At 47.3% G+C, this 17,638-nt stretch overlaps 1 protein-coding gene across 1 annotated transcript in view; it reads right to left on the reverse strand.

Annotated features, from left to right (window-relative positions):
• DPF3 (double PHD fingers 3) overlaps window positions 1-17,638 on the reverse strand; it is a 211,048-nt gene that overhangs the window by 38,826 nt on the left and 154,584 nt on the right. Inside the window, exons 5-6 of the mRNA XM_023761360.1 lie at window positions 10,449-10,544; window positions 1,809-1,887 (exon numbers count right to left, since the gene is read on the reverse strand). Coding sequence (XP_023617128.1) covers window positions 1,809-1,887; window positions 10,449-10,544 — 175 coding nt within the window. The remainder of the gene's footprint in view (window positions 1-1,808; window positions 1,888-10,448; window positions 10,545-17,638) is intronic.

Genomic DNA, 17,638 nt, shown 5'->3' on the forward strand with positions numbered 1-17,638 from the left:
GAGAGGGACACCATGAGGGCGCTTTGTGGAGGCAGATGACAAAGGAGTGAGGAGAGGGGCTGAGAGGAGGTGAAGGACACATGGTGTGTCTGGGAATATAGGGGCCTATCATTGGCTGAGAACCCGATGAAAGGTGTAGTGATCGAGCAAAAAGTAATTCCACTATCTATGGCAGCACAAAAATCACGTAATAAAAATAAAGTTTTTCAAAGAGGAAGCACAAGGCAAAGCCCCAGTTCCAAAGCAGCTGCTGGCACTCTTGTTGGCAACTGGCTGGCACAGTCAGAAAGCCCGTTCTGGGGGGGCCTGAGGACCTCCCCAGGGCCAGCTTGGGCTTTGATGAACCCCATTTAGGAGGCAAGACCCAGGCCAAAGCAGGTACCTCCTGGTATGGCAAGAAGGATCAGGCCCCAGGCCCTGCTCTCCCCTCATCCTAAAATGGAGTTGCTTTGGGATAGAGATGTTACCCGCAGTTGTGTCACGAATGTCATCTGCAGGGTGTGTTCAGAAGCCAAGTGGATTAACCAAAGAGCTTATATACTAGTACATATATGTGCAACCCATGGACACAGACCATAGTGCGGTGCAGGCCTGGGGGTGGGGTGGGGCAGACCTGAGGTGGAGCGGGGGGCATCTGTAATACTTGCAACAATAAAGATAAATTAAAAAAAAAAATAAACCGAGTAAGAGTCATGGAGTTGGTCTTCTAGCAAAATGTTCTCCAACCAGCTGTCACCTCACTGGCCACAGAACAACTTCTTGAAATCAAGAGTCCAGTGAAGAAGGAGGGAAATGGCACCACCTCCAAAGTACCCGCTAAGCCCCATCTTCCCAGTTCTCCCCCTGCTCTCACAGAGACTGCAAACGCTGGCGAGATGGGCGGGACGCCGGGAGGGACCGCTGCACCAGGGCCCTGCCTCAGCCACGTTGCGGCCATTCTCACCGCAGCACGTTGCACCCAGTGGCAGAGCTCGGCATCCTCAGAGAGGGGAGGAGATGGAAGGGAAGATGGTCAGGGAACGCGGCTCTGCGTGCTGCCCTTGCCATGGAGTGAGCAGATGGCGCTCGATACAGTGAGAAGATAACCAGGGCAGGGGTTTTAAACCCACCATCCCATGCTCGGGCAGGTGAGGAAGACAAAAGCCCTCCAGCTGACAGCTAAGCCTCTACCTCGGACACCAGTCCCTGGTCCCCCCACCACCACGGCCCCCGGCACTCTCTCGCTCGGTCCTCCCCAGCTCTGCCTGCAGACCCCACACCCAGGAGCCAGGCAGCCGCTTGTCCAAAAGATGTTTCTGAATCAGGCAAGAAAGGCTGGAGATGGATCAAGGGCCATTTATTAACTAAGTGATCATCAGAGAAAGAGTCATAACTTGCCCTATGTAGGACAGGAGGAAGAGAAAAAGGAAATTAAAGGGAAACAAATGACAAACCACCGGAACCAAGTACTTTTGTTGGAGGATTCTGAGTTATGCTTTTGTTTGTAATTCTCTGAAGTCGAGAAAGAAATGGGGATCTGACGGAGACAGAGTGAGAGAGACAGAGAAAAGCTACAAAGAAGGGAGGGGTACTGCCAGAGAGAGGAGCACAGCACCCAAGGCCTCCCACTTGCTCTCCTCACGCAGAAACATGAGGGCAGAGAGGAGGTGGTGACTGAGGGGAGCTGCAGGCATGAGAGCTGGGGTGCGGGCCCCAGAGGAGGAGCCAGCAAGCCTGGGCTGGGGGCTGACAGGCGGGGTGCACAGGAATGGTGGGGACAGGGGTAAGGGCAGGGGCAGGAGAAGGAAGGCAGTGTCGCCTGTACTTACTGTCACAGACGTAAGGTTTGTCGTGGTCTTCCTGAGAGGCGGGGTCATGCCTCCTCCTGCCACCAGCAGAGCCACGGGCCTGGGGAGACATGGGGTATCACGATGCTGTTACTCTGGTCATCGCCACAGGCCCTGAGCATGTACTGTGAGGCCCCGAGTGCTCCCCTGCAGCTCCTCGTTCCCTTTCACCACATCTGTGCCCATGCCAACCCCCTTTCACAGGCCAGGAGACTAAGACCCAGAGAAGTGAGGTAACTTACCCCAAATCGCTCAGCTACTCACATATCCCAGAGGGAATCACTACTATGGGCTCCACTTAACAGATCAGGAGACTGGGGCAACTGGAGAGGGTAGGCAGCTTGTGTACGGCCACTCAGCTACTAGGTGCAGAGCCAGGACATTAACTCAGGACAGTCCCGCCGCAAAGCCTCTACTGACCAAGTGTCCTTACTCTCCTGTTGCTGGTAGGACCTCTTCCTCCAACTCCTTAGCCTTGCAGCTCTGTTGCTACCAAATGGAGATGCCAACTGGCTCCCCTCAGCTGGCCAGATGATGGGCGTGTTGGAGCAAGTAGCATAATTACCGTTATCAGGCCAAGCCCCTTTGTTCACACTCCCCCACTCAGGTCTCTCAAGAGCCAGCCAGGCCTGGCATCAGGGCACAGGGCATGCGCCCGGCTCAGCCAACTCCAGAGGGGTGGGCTTCAGCTGAGGCCTCCCTGTGTGGTCTGCCGTGAGCCTCCGGCCAGTGACAAAAACCTTGGCTGCTCATGGCCTCCTGAAGCTGGACCGCTGATACCAGCACCCGTGTGCACCTCCAGAAAGAGTCGGCATAGCCTGGGCAGGGGCGGGATGAGCTCGACCTCGAGGCGAGAAGAGACCAGCTAGAGAGGGAGCGGGTGGCTCTGCGGCCCCGGGACAGTAGCTGTAAGAATGCAGCAAGGTTTATTTTTAAAACTTGAAAAGTCCCACACTGGTCACGTGTGTAGCACCCTAGCCTCCTCAGGGTCATTCTCTGGTAATGAGTAGCAGTAAACTCCCAACCAGGAAGGGCCTGCCGGGTCTTTGGGGACAGAGAGAGACACAGCAGATGAGACGTAAAATGGCAGCAACCTGGAATGCAGGGAAGATGGGGCAGTCCCAGGGGCCTAGCCGGGAAAAGTAGCCCTGAGGACTTCAGGGTCAAAGGCCTGAGATGGTTGCTTGTGTATGCATGCTCACTCTCTCTTTCTCCCCCCCATCCCACCTCTCTCTCTTTCTTTCTCAGTCTCTCTCTCTCTCTCTCTCTCTCTCTCTCTCTCTCTCTCTCTCTCCTAACCACACACACACACACTTCACAATCAACACCACCTGGCAAGCAAATTACAAAATCCCACCCCCCTCCTCCCTCCCTTCCACTGCTCTTTCCCTCCCTTTGCCTCCCAGCCCCTCACCCCTATACACATGACAGCCAGCAGCCCCCTCCCCTCACCCTCATTACTCAGTTGACCCAAAGGGGGAGCTGTGAGGTGCACTAGCAGTCACCCTGAGGCACTGACAGGCTTCGCAGCCTGCCCATGACACGAAGGGTGGTCACCCTCAGCTGCCCTTGCCCACCCCCACCCCACCCACACACACACACACACACACACACCCTCGGTGAAGCCAGGGACAGCTTGACGTGTGCAGCCCGCAGCCGTCACAGTCGCCTGGGAGTAGGTGAAAGCAAGTCAGGCAGAATGACGAGGCAGCAGCAGTCCCAAGAAAGGGGCGCTTAGAGACTAAAAATACCGGCAGGGACAGGAGGCGCTTTGCGGAACTGGAGGCTCAGAGGGGAAGGGGAGGGCCCGGCTGAGAGCCAGGGTTTCATTTCACTCTGCAGGGCTGACCAGCCAGGTGACTACAGGCTCCCACACTCTCCCTGCACCTCAGTTTCCTCAACTGCAAAAAGGGGGGGTCATAGCTATAGAACACTGAGAGCACATGACAAGGATTCTTCTTGGCACTAGCTCTCTAGTCTCCCAGAATAGCTCAAACTTGGAAACTCAGAATCCTACTCATCTTATTCACATGCCACCTCTTCAAAGAAGCCCTCCCTGATCAACTTATTTTTTTTAATATATTTGTATTGATTTGAGAGAGAAATAGAAACATCAATAATGAGAGAATCATGGATTGGCTGCCTCCTGCACACCCACATTGGGGATCGAGCCCACAACCCAGGCATGTGTCCTGACCGGGAAACGAACCATGACCCCGTGGTTCATAGGTCGACGCTCAACCACTGAGCTACGCCAGCTGGGCTCCCTGATCAACTTCTGTCCACTCGTACCCTCTCCATCGTTCTCTTTCCCCATCTTGCTTTCTGTTTTATCCCACACTTAACATTGTCTGACATCTTATCACACACGTGTTGGTTTACTTGATTTTCTTGTCACCCCCATATGAGGGTGGAGCACATGTCTATTTTAGCCACAACTGTCCTTGGAACCTGGCATGGGGCCAGCCATTCAAGAAGCACTTAATAAACACTTGCTGAAGAAATGAATCAATCAATCCGTGGGTGGATCAGTATGTCCATCATCTTTGGTTCTTCTCTTTTATCCTCTATATCCATGTGCTATTGTTCCTTCCTTCAAAGGTCATCTTAGGCTTTGCATTTCCCATCTAGTCCACATTTAATCCAGGAGCTCATCAACTGACCTGCACTGCTCAAAGAACCCACAAGCTGGGGTTCTAACTCTGCATTGCCCTACCCAATCCATCCTGTGTGACTCCTAGACCAATTAGACAAAAGGAGTGAAGGGCCTGGCCGGTGTTACTCAGTGGTTGAGCATCGATCCATGAACCAGGAGGTCACGGTTCAATTCCCTATCAGGGCACATGTCCGGCTTTGAGGCTCAATAGCCAGTAGGGGGCATGCAGGAAGCAGCAGATCAGTGATTCTCTCTCATCATTGATGTTTCTATCCCTCTTTCCCTCTCTCTTCTTCTCTCTGAAATCAATAAAAACATTTTTTTTAAAAAAAAAAGGGGGGGAGTGAAGGACAGGAACCCATGGCCATTCATTCATTGCCATCTAAAACCCACTGACATCCAATGGTGACTTAACGCCAATGCCCCTAGGTTCACCTCAAGCTCACGCCTTTATTTTTAATGATCCCTGTCTTGGACCTGCCTCTCTGCCCATCCCCATCTGATCCATGCTTTAGTCCTGCTAACATTCCACTCCTCCAAGAATCTTCTTCTTGCCACATTGATGAGTAAAAACAACATCAGCTTTAATGTCAGACACAGGTTTAAATACCAGCCATGTGTCTATGGACAAGTTACTTCTCTAAGCTTTACCTTTCTTAACTGTAAAATGGGCATAGCAACATCTCTACTGCAGGGTTGCTGAAAAAGAACTAAGGGTGTGTGAAACCACAGAGGATAGTGCTACGTCTACAGGAAGTGCTCAACAAATTATTTCCCCTCGCTGCCCGAGTTGACCTCTCTCTTTCCTCCGAACCCTCACTGCATTTGGTTAGTGCACAGTCAAAAGCCTGTGCTTTCTAATTGTGTCATGGCTGTTGCTATTTTCTCCTCAATTTAATTCCAACATCCTTGAGAGCAAAGATGCATTTCATACTTTATTATGCATCCCCAACACTTAGCACTATGGCATCTGAAGCACTTTCACATATACTACTTCATTTAATTCCTACAATAACCTACGAATTAGAGCAAATACTATTATTCACATTTGGCACTTGATAAAACAGGTCCAACTTGTCCATAGTCTGAGAGCCAGTAGAAGAAACAGGACCAAGGTTTCCAGATTGTTATAGAAAACTTTGAAGCTGATTACCCAAAAGAAACCAGCTCTCCCTCTCTGAGACGTGCCCACCCCACTCCACTCCATTTCTCATTCACACTGGTAGGCCATGGCAGCCATGACTGCACCACATGGCGCTGCTCTGTCTGGCCACAGCTGATTGGCTGGCTCAGGAGTGGACACCTGACCTAACCTGGACAGAGCAGATTCTAGTTCCAAAGAACTTGGAATTGGGAAACAGTTGGTTAGTACAGACAGCTGACCTAGGGACCTATCAGTGCAGGAGCCATGGCGGTCATGTGCACAGAGAGACAGAAAAGGCAGTTGTGCGAGAGAAGAATGAAGAAGTAGAGGCCAGAAGCTTCCAGAGTGCTTTACTCTTTCCCAGTCCCGAGTCCCTGCCACTCTCTTGCCCTTCCTGAGGTTTCAATCTTCATTGCTCAAAGTTGGAGCAATGTCCCAGCGGCTTTTCAAATACTTCCCATTTTTCCTTAAGCTGTTAAATGTCCTACAGGTTAAAGGCCCTCGACTGGGACGGACTCAGAGAGCTAGTTCCTCTATACCAGTTGTTTTCAAATAGTATCTCAAGAAATCCTGGGGGGCCCTGAGCCCTTTCAGGGGGTCTTCAATGTCAAAAATATTTTGTAATAGTACTAAACGTCTTTGAAAGTTTTCACTCTCATTCCCTCACGAGCGCACAGTGGAGTTTTAGGGGCCACAGGACATGATGATGTCATCACTGTGTGCTTGTGAATACTTACATTTAACACTTTTTCTGTTTTGATAAGTAGCACTAGTTATAACCTATCATAACAATAGCTTTTGGGGGGTCCCTCAGTTATTTTGAAGTAAAGAGCTCCTGAGACCCCCCAAAAAAAATTGAGAACCACTGCTGTATCTCATGGCTATTTAAAGTGTGGTCCTCAGACCAGCATCACTGACATCATCAGCCCGGAGCTTGTAGACCAGGCAAGATCTGAGTCCCCACCTCCAAGACCAACTGCATCATAATTTGCAGCTTAGTAAGATCACCACGTGCTTCGTATGCACATTAAAGTTTGAGAAGCACTGAACTATACCACAACGCATCAATAAATACTTACGATTGACTGATCTACTTATTGATAACATGGATGATTCCCAAGAATTTTATGAATTTTAAAGAGCTTAGATTTCTTGGAGTAAAGTTACCACGAACACAATCGTTAATTGTTGGGTCCGAATTTCTTTCACCCTTCAGGGAATCTCCATTGTCAGAACTCTGAGAGTTGTGTTCCCTTTGCTTGTACCCTCCTAATAATATCTAGCCTTTTATTAAGCACTCAAAATTGGCTGTGTATTTTAATGATGAAGAAACTGAAACTCAAGAGTACATATATAATTTGGTCAAGGTCACAGAGGTTACATAATTCACCCAAAGTCTAGTAAGTGGTGGGGCTGGGATTTGAACTCGTGGTTCAAACAAGACAGAGGCTGTTCTTGTAAACACTACCTTAGGCCTGGCTTCCTCAATGAGCACACAAAGCACCCGGGGTCTCAGTAAAGGACAGACTCTCATCCAGCCCATCCAGGGTGAAGTGTGGGGTCCTGCATTTCTCACAGTCTCCCAGGTGATACTGATGCTGAGATGCGTGGCCTTAAACTGCCTTTCAGTCCTGGCAACAGAAATGGGTGTGACTGTTCTCCAGGAGCCAACAGCAGCTTGAACACACACCACTGTAAAGGATGACTTAATTGAGCAGCTTCATACACTTATTCCAGCCCAGATAGGCCCGCCTACACTCATCAGGGTCCTCCCATGGCTCCCACCATGGGTGACAGGTCCACAATGTCACTGCACAATGTAGAGCCATTCAACTGCCCCTTGGCCATCATAAGGTGGGCCCGGTGCTGGTCTAGGCCCCATCCAGCCCCAGACCTTCTCTCAGCTCCCACAAGCTGAAATATGACTGTTCTTTCTTTTCCCATCATTCAATCATTCATTCAAAAAAGTGGTCACTGGCCACATGCTAGGGAGTGGGCCACACGTGACCCAGTGGAAAAACCACAGAGTATGTTCAAATCCTGACTTCTTCCTTACCAGGTTGGATGACCTTGAGCAAGTTACTTAACCTCTCTGGAAATAATAATATCAACTTATGGGAATGGAAGAAGCAGTGCTGGCCAATAGAAATACAATGCAAGCCACACATGTCATCTTAAGTTTTCCAGTAGACACATCTTACTTTTTTTTTTAAGTAAAAAGATAAATAGGTGCAATTAATTTTAGTAACACATCTTACGTAACCTAACATAGCCAACATATTATCATTTCAATATGGAATCAATAAAAAATATGAAGATGTTCTGCATTCTTTTCGTACTATGTCTTCGAAATCTGGTGTGTATTTTACACTTGCAGCACATTTCAGTTTGAACCAGCAACACTGTACGTGCTCACAGCCACAGTGGCCAGTGCAGTAGATGAAGTTTGAAGTGCTCAGTCATCACTCTCCATATGTCAGCTCGTACTGTAACGAGCCCATCACAGTGCCTGGTATACAGTAAGTACAGTAAGTAAAAATGGCTGCTGCTGCTGCTACTGCTAATGTTCCTACCAAAACCCCCTACTCATATTCAATGACTGTGAGTTCAATCACTGATGTTTAGGTTGGGAATGGAGAAGATGTGAAGACCATTCTCCTTCCACAATCGACTCGCCTAAGTTTGGTTTGGGCTGAGGGAAGGGAAGGAAGCAGGCTTGGAGGTGACACACAGCTCTTGAAGCTCACAAAAAGCCCAGAAATTCTACATTCTAAAGCCTCCTTCAATGATAGAATCAGATATTCATTATTTTGCAACCTCCAATGAACTCATGGGTCGAGGCAAGTTCATCAGTGGCTGCTAAAACAATTAGTTGAAAACTCAATGGAGAGCTTATAAAAAGAGATCAGGCTGACAACACCCAAATCCACCTATCAATCTTAGCACCACCAGAAGCAGAACACCTAGACAACATGCGCCTCCGGATGTGATGCAATAAGATGCATACATCACACCTGGGAAAGATTCTTGCCCCACAAAAACAATATTTATACACATAAATATCCTGAATCTAACCAACTCTCTAATCAAACCACCAGTTTTCAGGAAATAAAGAGGACAGAGGAATACTTTAAATAGTATCAGTCTGCCAACTCTAGAATGTGAGAAATTCCTCAAGATCAACCACCCAACTTCTTCAACAAATAAATGGCATGGAGAAAAAAACACATGTGTGTGGGAGGGTATAGCAGAGAAAAGTCATCAGAGACTTGATAGTAGATATTAGAATAGTTGTTCTTTTTATTGGGTATGATAGTGATATGTTAGAGATACACACTGAGGTATATGCAGGTTAAATGATAAAATGTCTAGGAATTGCTTTCAAATATTTCACACATAAAAAAAGAACATGCTAGCCCTGGCCAGTGTGCTCAGTGGTTACAGCGTCGGCCCACAGACCAAAGGGTTGAGGGTCTGATTCCCAGTCAGGGGCACATACCTGGATTGTCAGTTCAATGTCTCTCTCACATTGATGTTTCTCCCTTTCTCTCTCGCCCTCCTCCCCTCCCTTCTCCTCTCTCTAAAAAGCAATGGGGAAAAAATATCCTCGAATATTTTTTTTTTAATAAAATAAAACATGCAAACCAAGAAAAAGCGAAAGAAAAGAACAGATATAACAAGAGTGTCAAAAGGTGATCAGAGCTGAAGTGGGATGCCAACTATATAAGGTATGCAGCATCAAAGGGCTGCCCTCCCCAGACTTGGAAAGTCCGGCTTCTGTCAACAGGTTGGAGCGATTCAGCTCAGTGTGGGCACAGCTGGAGCACTTGTACCAGTGACCTATCATTATGATATAGCTTTCCAGGCCCCACCCCAGACCCCCCAAAGCAGAACTTCTGGGGTTGGATCCTGGGCACCTGCATTCTGAAAGGCTTTGTTGGTGGGTCTGCTGTATACTAAGAAACAGGAACCACATAGAGAGGTATGCCCATAATTTGCACTAGATCAAAAACCACGGAGCACCCAGGACTAGTCTCTTGTCCATAAAAAACATAGGGTCCTGCCTGCAGCCTGAAGGAGCCAGGCAGGACTAAGAGTTCATTCTCTAGATGAAGAGCAGCGGTTTACCCCCAGAGGTCCTCTGCACCTGGTTACTGTCAGATGCCCTTGCAGACCCATGAAGATGACCACAAAAGGCCCCTTTGGGCTTGAACATGAGCACTGTAGAGGACCAACCTGAATACCTGAGTTTGGTTTGGTTCCCTCCCCTTAAGAGCCATTCTCATATTTTTATTCCTTCTACCACAGAATTCCCCTCTGCCTTTCCCCAGGTTTCTGGTGTTTTCTTGCCACATCCCACCAGCCTCCAAAGCTCAGGCCATACCTGCTTGGGAACCACCAGCTGTGGGCCTACTCTCTGCCTAATGAAACACACCCCAAAGCAGGTGTCCTGACCCTGTCATTCTGGGGCAGCCCCAGCAAGGGGGGGGGCGGGGGGGGGCAGGAAACTTTCAGCCTTCTTTCATGGCCAAGAAACAGGGACAACTATCACATTTTCCTTGTTCTCTACCCTCCCTCTGTTCCCATCCCCAACCTCCCCTAAGCCTCAGCATCCCCCTCTCCTCGGGGCACCCTCTGCCTCTTCTCCCTCTTGCCAGCCCTAAACTCTTGCAGGCTATCACCCAGGATCAGAGCCCTCTGGTGTTTTCCGCTCCGGGAATTCTGCAAGGAAGACCATGGATGTGCTCTCTCGCTCTCTCTCTAGTTGCAGTGGGACCTCGCCTCCCTGATTTCTCTCATCCCTCCTGGCATCCCAGCTTACCCGTCCTCTGGTCCTGTTCTTTCGCTTGGGAATATCCTCTTCTAAATCCTCTTCTTCATTTCCTTCTTCTACATTTTCATCATTTTCCAAGACTCTCTGAAATGACAAGAAAATAAAGAGGAGTTAGGAAATAAAATGCAAAGGAGAAAACAAACCAAGGGTATTTGGGGGTGTCCCATTTTGCTGTGTTTTAACAAAGTGAAGGTGCTGCCCAGAGTGAGCGCTTGGCAATAGCAATTCTCTTTCAAACCCCTGGGCCCCTTCTAGTCAAATCCTCCTAGAACACCGAACTTTTACAACTCTTTCTGACAAAGATGTGTTTTTCAAAAGAAAATACTCTGCAAAAAAGACCCCAAATAGCCACAGCAATTCTGAGAAAGAAGAACAAAGTTGGAGGGATCACAATACCAGATATCAAGCTATACTACAAAGCCACTGTTCTCAAAACTGCCTGGTACTGGCACAAGAACAGACATATAGACCAATGGAACAGAACAGAGAACCCAGAAATAGACCCAAGCCATTATGATCAATTAATATTTGACAAAGGAGGCAAGAGCATACAATGGAGTCAAGACAGTCTCTTCAATAAATGGTGCTGGGAAAATTGGACAGATACATGCAAAAAAAAATGAACCTAGATCACCAACTTACACCACACACAAAAACAAACTCAAAATGGTTAAAGGACCTAAATGTAAGATGGGAAACCAAAAAAACCTTAGAAGACTCCATAGGCAGCAAAATCTCAGACATATGTCGTAGCAATATCTTTACTGATACAGCTCGTAGGGCAATGGAAACTAAGGAGAAAACAAACTAATGGAACTACATCAAAATAAAAAGCTTCTGCACAGCAAAAGAGACCATCAACAAAACAACAAGAAAGCCCACTGCATGGGAGAACATATTTGCCAATGCTCTTTCAGATAAGGGTTTAATCTCCAAAATTTACAGGGAACTCATACAACTTAACAAAGGAAAGATAAACAATCCAATCAAAAAATGGGCAGAGGGCCTAAGTAGACACTTTTCAAAAGAGGACATACAGAAGGCCAAGAAAAATATGAAAACATGCTCAAAGTCACTAATCATCTGAGAGATGCAAATCAAAACAACAATGAGGTACCATCTCACACCTGTCAGACTGGCTATCATCAACAAATCAACAACGGATAAGTGCTGGCAAGGATGTGAAGAAAAAAAGGAACCCTCGTGCACTGCTGGTGGGAATGCAGACTGGTGCAGTCACTGTGGAAAACAGTATGGAGCTTCCTCAAAAAATTAAAAATTGAACTCCCATTTGACGCAGTAATCCCACTTCTAGGAATATATCCCAAGAAGTTAGAAACACCAATCAGAAAGGATATATGCACCCCTATGTTCATAGCAGCACAATTTACAATAGCTAAGATTTGGAAACAGCCTAAATGCCCATCAGCAGATGAGTGGATTAAAAAACTGATACATCTACACAATGGAATACTATGCTGCTATAAAAAAGAAGGAACTTTCACCATTTGCAACAGCATGGATGGACCTGGAGAGCATTATGCTAAGCGAAATAAGCCAGTCAGAGAAAGATAAATATCACATGATCTCACTCATATGTGGGATATAATGATCAACATAATTTGATGAACAAAAAATAGATCCAGAGACAAGGTAGCACCGAACAGATCGTCCAACCTCATAGAGAAGGTAGGGGAGAGGCGGGGTTAGAGATCAACCAAAGAACTTGTATGCATGTATATTAGCATAACCAATGGACACAGACACTGGGGCGGTGGGGGCATGCCCTCAGGGGTGGGAGTGGGGGGGGTCAATCGGGGGTAAAGGAGACATATGCAATACTTTAAACAATAAAAAAAAGAAAGAAAATACTCTGGTAGGAGCAATTTTCTGTGTGGACCCAAGTTTGTCAAAACTTACTTTCTTTAAGTAATTATCCTTTTGTTTCTAAATATGAAAATAGGTTTCTCCTTTCCCTGCCACACTGGAACCCTGCCCTGTTTGATGAAAACAAGTAACTTCCTGTTCATCTGACCAGAATTTGACATTAATGTGCTGTTCTTAATCACCCATTGTTATTTTTTAAGAAAAAAAATGGATCTATTTTCATTGCAGAACATTACTTATCATGGGGCTTAAAGACAAAAATTTCACTCTCTCTCTCTAACAGCTCTGTCGTTATAGAAGAGAATCTCATTTCCATTTTGCAGAGAATAAACTAAGCCTAGCCCTGGTTGGATGGCTCCGTTGGTTGGAGCATCATTCTGTACACCAAAAGGTTGCAGGTTCGAATTCCAGTCAGGGCACATACTGAAGTTGTGTGTTTGATCCCTGGTTGGGGTGCTCACAGGAGGAAACCAATTAATGTTTCTCTCTCACATCAATATCTCTCTCTCCCCTCTCCCTCTCTCTAAAATCAATAGAAAACATGTCCTAGAGTGAGGAATAAAAATAAATAAATAAATAAACAAACAAACAAACTGAAAACAGATTTGACTGCTCAATACCATACAGAAAATCCATGACCAAAGCAAGGTCAGCTTCATCAGCTCAGAGTTCCCATCTGTTTCTCAGCCCTGTGTCTGAAGTTCCCAAGGTGCACTGTGGCATACCCTTCCTGCAGGGAACCTGAGCACTTCATTCCGTTTGAGGGAGGTGTGGGGAGGTTTATATCTCTAGGTATAAGGGAAAGATAAGAGATTGTGGCAGAGGACCCAGCCCCCGGAGTGCGAGTGGGATAAGGGGGAAGAGCATGGAGCTCACTGGACTCCATGACAGGGACCCTGGGGTTCCTTTATGGGCTCACAGTGTGACCTAGGGTGAGTCATCCTCTCCTCATGCGTTTTCCTAATTATAAACCAGAAATTCACTCACTCATTCAACCAACAAGCATTTGTCTAGTGCTGACTACATAGCAGGTGCTCTGCTAGACAAGCCAGAAAGCGGCTACAGTCCTGGCTCCACATGGATTTTGAAAGTCTAGTGAAGGGAGGACAGATTTAAACAACATATATAACCATGTAATTGCAACTTCTATAAAGAACAGTGACAAGCACGTTCCAGCGGCTACTAGAGGGTGTTAGAAGGAAAGCTAACTAATCTGAGGGTCAGGTAGGACTTCCCTGGGAAAGTGACCTAAGCAAGTTGAGCTATAAAGAAAAGAAAGACTAGCGTTGGAATGAGATAGGGAGAAGGGAGAGAGGGGAGTATTCCAGGCAGCGGAACAGCATGAGCAAACCCCCTGAGGCAGGGAAACATGACTTGTCCAGGGAGCAGAAAAGAGGCCCATGTGACTGACCAGAATTCAGTGGCTCAGGAAGAGACTGGCATAAGATGAGGCTCCCAAAGTGGTGGCCACCGTGTTATAAAGGATAACAAACAGCATCCGCTCTGTGGTGACGGTGCGACAATCTCACAGCTATGAAAAGGCTTAAAAAGCAGCACCTACCACACCAACATCTGGTATCACCATCATTGTCCAAGTGACCTCCTGGACAATGCCTTTGGCCTGCCCTCCAAGCAGGAAGCCCAGGAATTAAGTCACCAGTGACCTTCTCCCACTGCCTCCTTGTCAGAGAATTCCCTTCCAATCACAGGGGTCAGGATACTGCAAATTACCAAACCCTCCCAAAGAACTCAAAACCAGTCTAGTCAATTCTTCTCTGGCTTCTCTGCTCGGTTTACCCAGGAAGTCATCAGCTGACAGCACTGAGGAGTCTCTGGGCCAACCTTAGCCATCTAACTGAGGAGCATCGTCTGCTGGACATGACCTCTGGCCTGAGCTAGGCGACGCTGGTGCAGGCCCAGAGCCAGCCCCCTAGCCTCCCTGCATCTTAGCTTTTGAACGGAAAGTGGGAATATGAGCGAAAGCCAAGCAAGACAAGGACTAGTAAAACGCTCTGCAGCCTTCAGTAAAAAGATGTAGTTATTCCGACTGTTCTTACTGTTCATACAGCCATCTTGGAAACTTTCTGAGCCTTCAAGTCATTTAATCATTGTAAGTTCTGAGTGCCTCGAATTTAAAGGTCATTGCCTCTAGCACCTAAGCACAATTCTGACTCCTCTCATTTTTTATTATGAAGATATTTATTATCTGTGACATGGATTCTAGGCTGGAAAGTGAAAGACTGGTGAAGACAGCTGACTAGCCTCCAGAAGTGCTACGCGGCCTCAATGTCCAGCAGTAAACTGACTTCTCCCCAGGCTCCATCCCTCCCTCTTCCCATCAGCTTCCTTCCCTGTGTCTCTAGAACCTCCTGTGTGTGAGCCAGGCCTCAGATGTGACAGCACCCGCCCTGTGTGTTTGCATTTCCTGCACCAAGGCCCTGATACCAGAAGCCACTCTCCATAACTCGGGAGGAGGCAAGAGTTCCTAACAAACAAAGGCCATATTCAGGGTGAGGGAGGAAGAGGGGTATCCTGCATTGGGAGTGAAGGGCAGCGGTGTCCAACTAGAGATGCAGCTGATCTCCCCGTCCAAGGACATTATCTGGGAAATGAACACATTTCAAAATAACTTTCTCCCTGTTACTCTAAACCAGTGGTTCTCAACCTTCCTAATGCCGCGACCCTTTAATACAGTTCCTCATGTTGTGGTGACCCCTAATTTCATTGTTACAAATTGAACATAATTAAAGCATAGTGATTAATCACAAAAACAATATGTAATTATATATGTGTTTTCCGATGGTCTTAGGCGACCCCTATGAAAGGGTCGTTCGACCCCCAAAGGGGTAGCGACCCACAGGTTGAGAACCATTGCTCTAAACAGTCTTTACAGTGATGATCACAATGATATGTGATTGTGTTTTTTAGAGAAGAAATTCTTAAAGATTCCATTATCAGCCCTGGCCATTGTGGCTCAGCAGATAGAATATTAGCTCACAGACCGCAGTTTCTCAGGTTCGATTCCCAGTCAAGGACATATACCTGGGTTGCAGGTTCGATCCCCGGGCGGGGGGCACACAAGGGAGACAACCAATCGATCTCTCTCTCTCTCTCTCTCTCTCTCTCTTTCTCTCCCCCTCTACCCTTCAACTCTCTAAAAATCAATGAAAAAAGTATCTTCGGGTAAGGATTAACAAAAAAATTAAAAAGTAAATATTCCATTATCTCTGGTGTGGAACACTGTAGAAATCTCCTGACTTCCCTCCTTCCAATGTTGGCCCTACAGGCAGTCTCCCCTCCATGTGGGGGCAGGAGGGATCTTAATGAAACACAAATTCATCGCCCTGATTGAAATCCTCCATATGACTTCCTTTTTCATTTCTCATGAAATCAAGAGCCTCTTCTCCTATGTCCTGGGAGGCTAGAGTGGTCCGGCCCACTCACCCCTCCAATGCCATTCGAGGCCTTTGTCTCCCTGGCACTGTGCTCCCGCCACACAGGCCCTCTGTTCTTTCAACACCAGCTGAGATCTACCTGTGCCTTCACCCAAACTGTTCCTCTGCCCAGAAAGCTCTTGCCTAAAACCCTCATTTTGCTGGCTCCTTCCCATCCCTTAGGACTGAGGTTAAATGCCCATCTCCCTTACAACACTCCCTAAAATGTTTGTTCTCTTACAACTGCATCTTCATATTCTGTTCTTTTCATAGCATTGGTCCTGAAATGCAACTATTCTATTGGTTTACTTGCTTTCTGTCTGCATGTCACACCAGAATATAAGGTCTCTCATGGTGGTTTATCTCTTTCCCTGGAACCTAGCACAGTGCCTGCTCAGAGGAGGCACTCAATAAACTTTGGTTGAATGAATGAATGAAAAATACTAACAAAACTGTCCCTAAGCCAATAAAAACATGTACATTTACTTGGCTTATGGTCCTGGTTTAGGCTTCTAGCACAGTAGATGGTAGCCCAATGCTCTGTACACAGTCGGCATTTGGTTTACATTAGGGATGATGGTGATAATGATGTTGAGTCCACGGTAACATCCCATAGGTTAGCCCAGTGCTGCCTGAGAACTCAAACCCACCGCCAGCTGTAAAGGGCAAGGGCCACAGACACTAGCAGCGGTTCTCAGCCTGTGGGTCGCGAACAATGAAAATACATCCTGCATATCAGATATTTACATTACGATTCATAACAGTAGCAGAATTACAGTTATGAAGTAGCAACAAAAATAATTTTATGGTTGGGGGTCACCACAACATGAGGAACTGTATTAAAGGGTCGCGGCATTAGGAAGGTTGAGAACCACTGCCCTAGAGCATCAAGGCTTCTGGGCAATGGTTCTGCCCCACTCACTGATTCAGGCACATTACACCAAATGAGCAAAAAATACTCGAATGGGCAATACAGATGTGACAGATGTTGACTTCAAAGATCTGAAAGTCCAAAAATGGAGGGTAATACATGAATAGCAAAAACAAACAAAAACAAAAACACAGTACTAGATACCCTAAATGCCAGAGGCAAGAAGAGACTGTCCAGCTGTGGGGAGATGACGAAAGGCTTCGTGGGGAAGGTGGCATTGGAGCCGAGCCTAAACGATGGGTGGGACTGGTGCACGTGGAGAAGGACGAAAGGCACAGCGGATAAAGGACACAGCATGACCCCAGGCACAGAGGGAAGAAGGCCGAAGAACAGAGGGAGGACAGGCGTAGTGGGAAATAAGGCTGCAATCCAGGTTTGGAGCAGAGAGAAAAGGCCCCGGAAGGACACACTCGTCCTTCTGGGTTTATTTAGTAGGAAACAAAAGTGTTTTCACTGTTTTTCAGCAACGGGGTGGCACAAGAGGAACTGTTTCAGGATGAAAGATGGGCTAAGAACGCAGGCCGTGCTGGAGAGGGAAAGGACTGGGGATGGGACTCGGAGGGATCTGTCCACTCAGGCGCCACTCATTAAATATTTAGTGTGTGCCCGGCACTGTCTGGGTGTTGAGATATATTATGAGCAAGACAGACAAAGACTCCTGCTCTTGAGGAGTTGACATTCTTTTGGAGGAAAACAGAAAACAAACAAAGCACTAGACAGTGGTAAGAGCTGTGGGGGGAAGGAAAAGAAGAGCAGAATAGGAGAATTCGGGGAGTGCTGGGGAGGGGCGCAGGGCACAGGACGTGGTATTCCATACGGGGGTCAGGGGTCAGGCTACATGCACCTCAGAGAAAAGGGGAGATGGAAGCAAACACTTGAGGAAGGTGAGGGAGAGAGACACAGCTGGGGAAAGGACTCTCCAGCAG

The sequence above is a fragment of the Myotis lucifugus genome, unplaced genomic scaffold (assembly GCF_000147115.1).
Source record: "Myotis lucifugus unplaced genomic scaffold, Myoluc2.0 scaffold_207, whole genome shotgun sequence".
NCBI lineage: Eukaryota > Metazoa > Chordata > Mammalia > Chiroptera > Vespertilionidae > Myotis > Myotis lucifugus.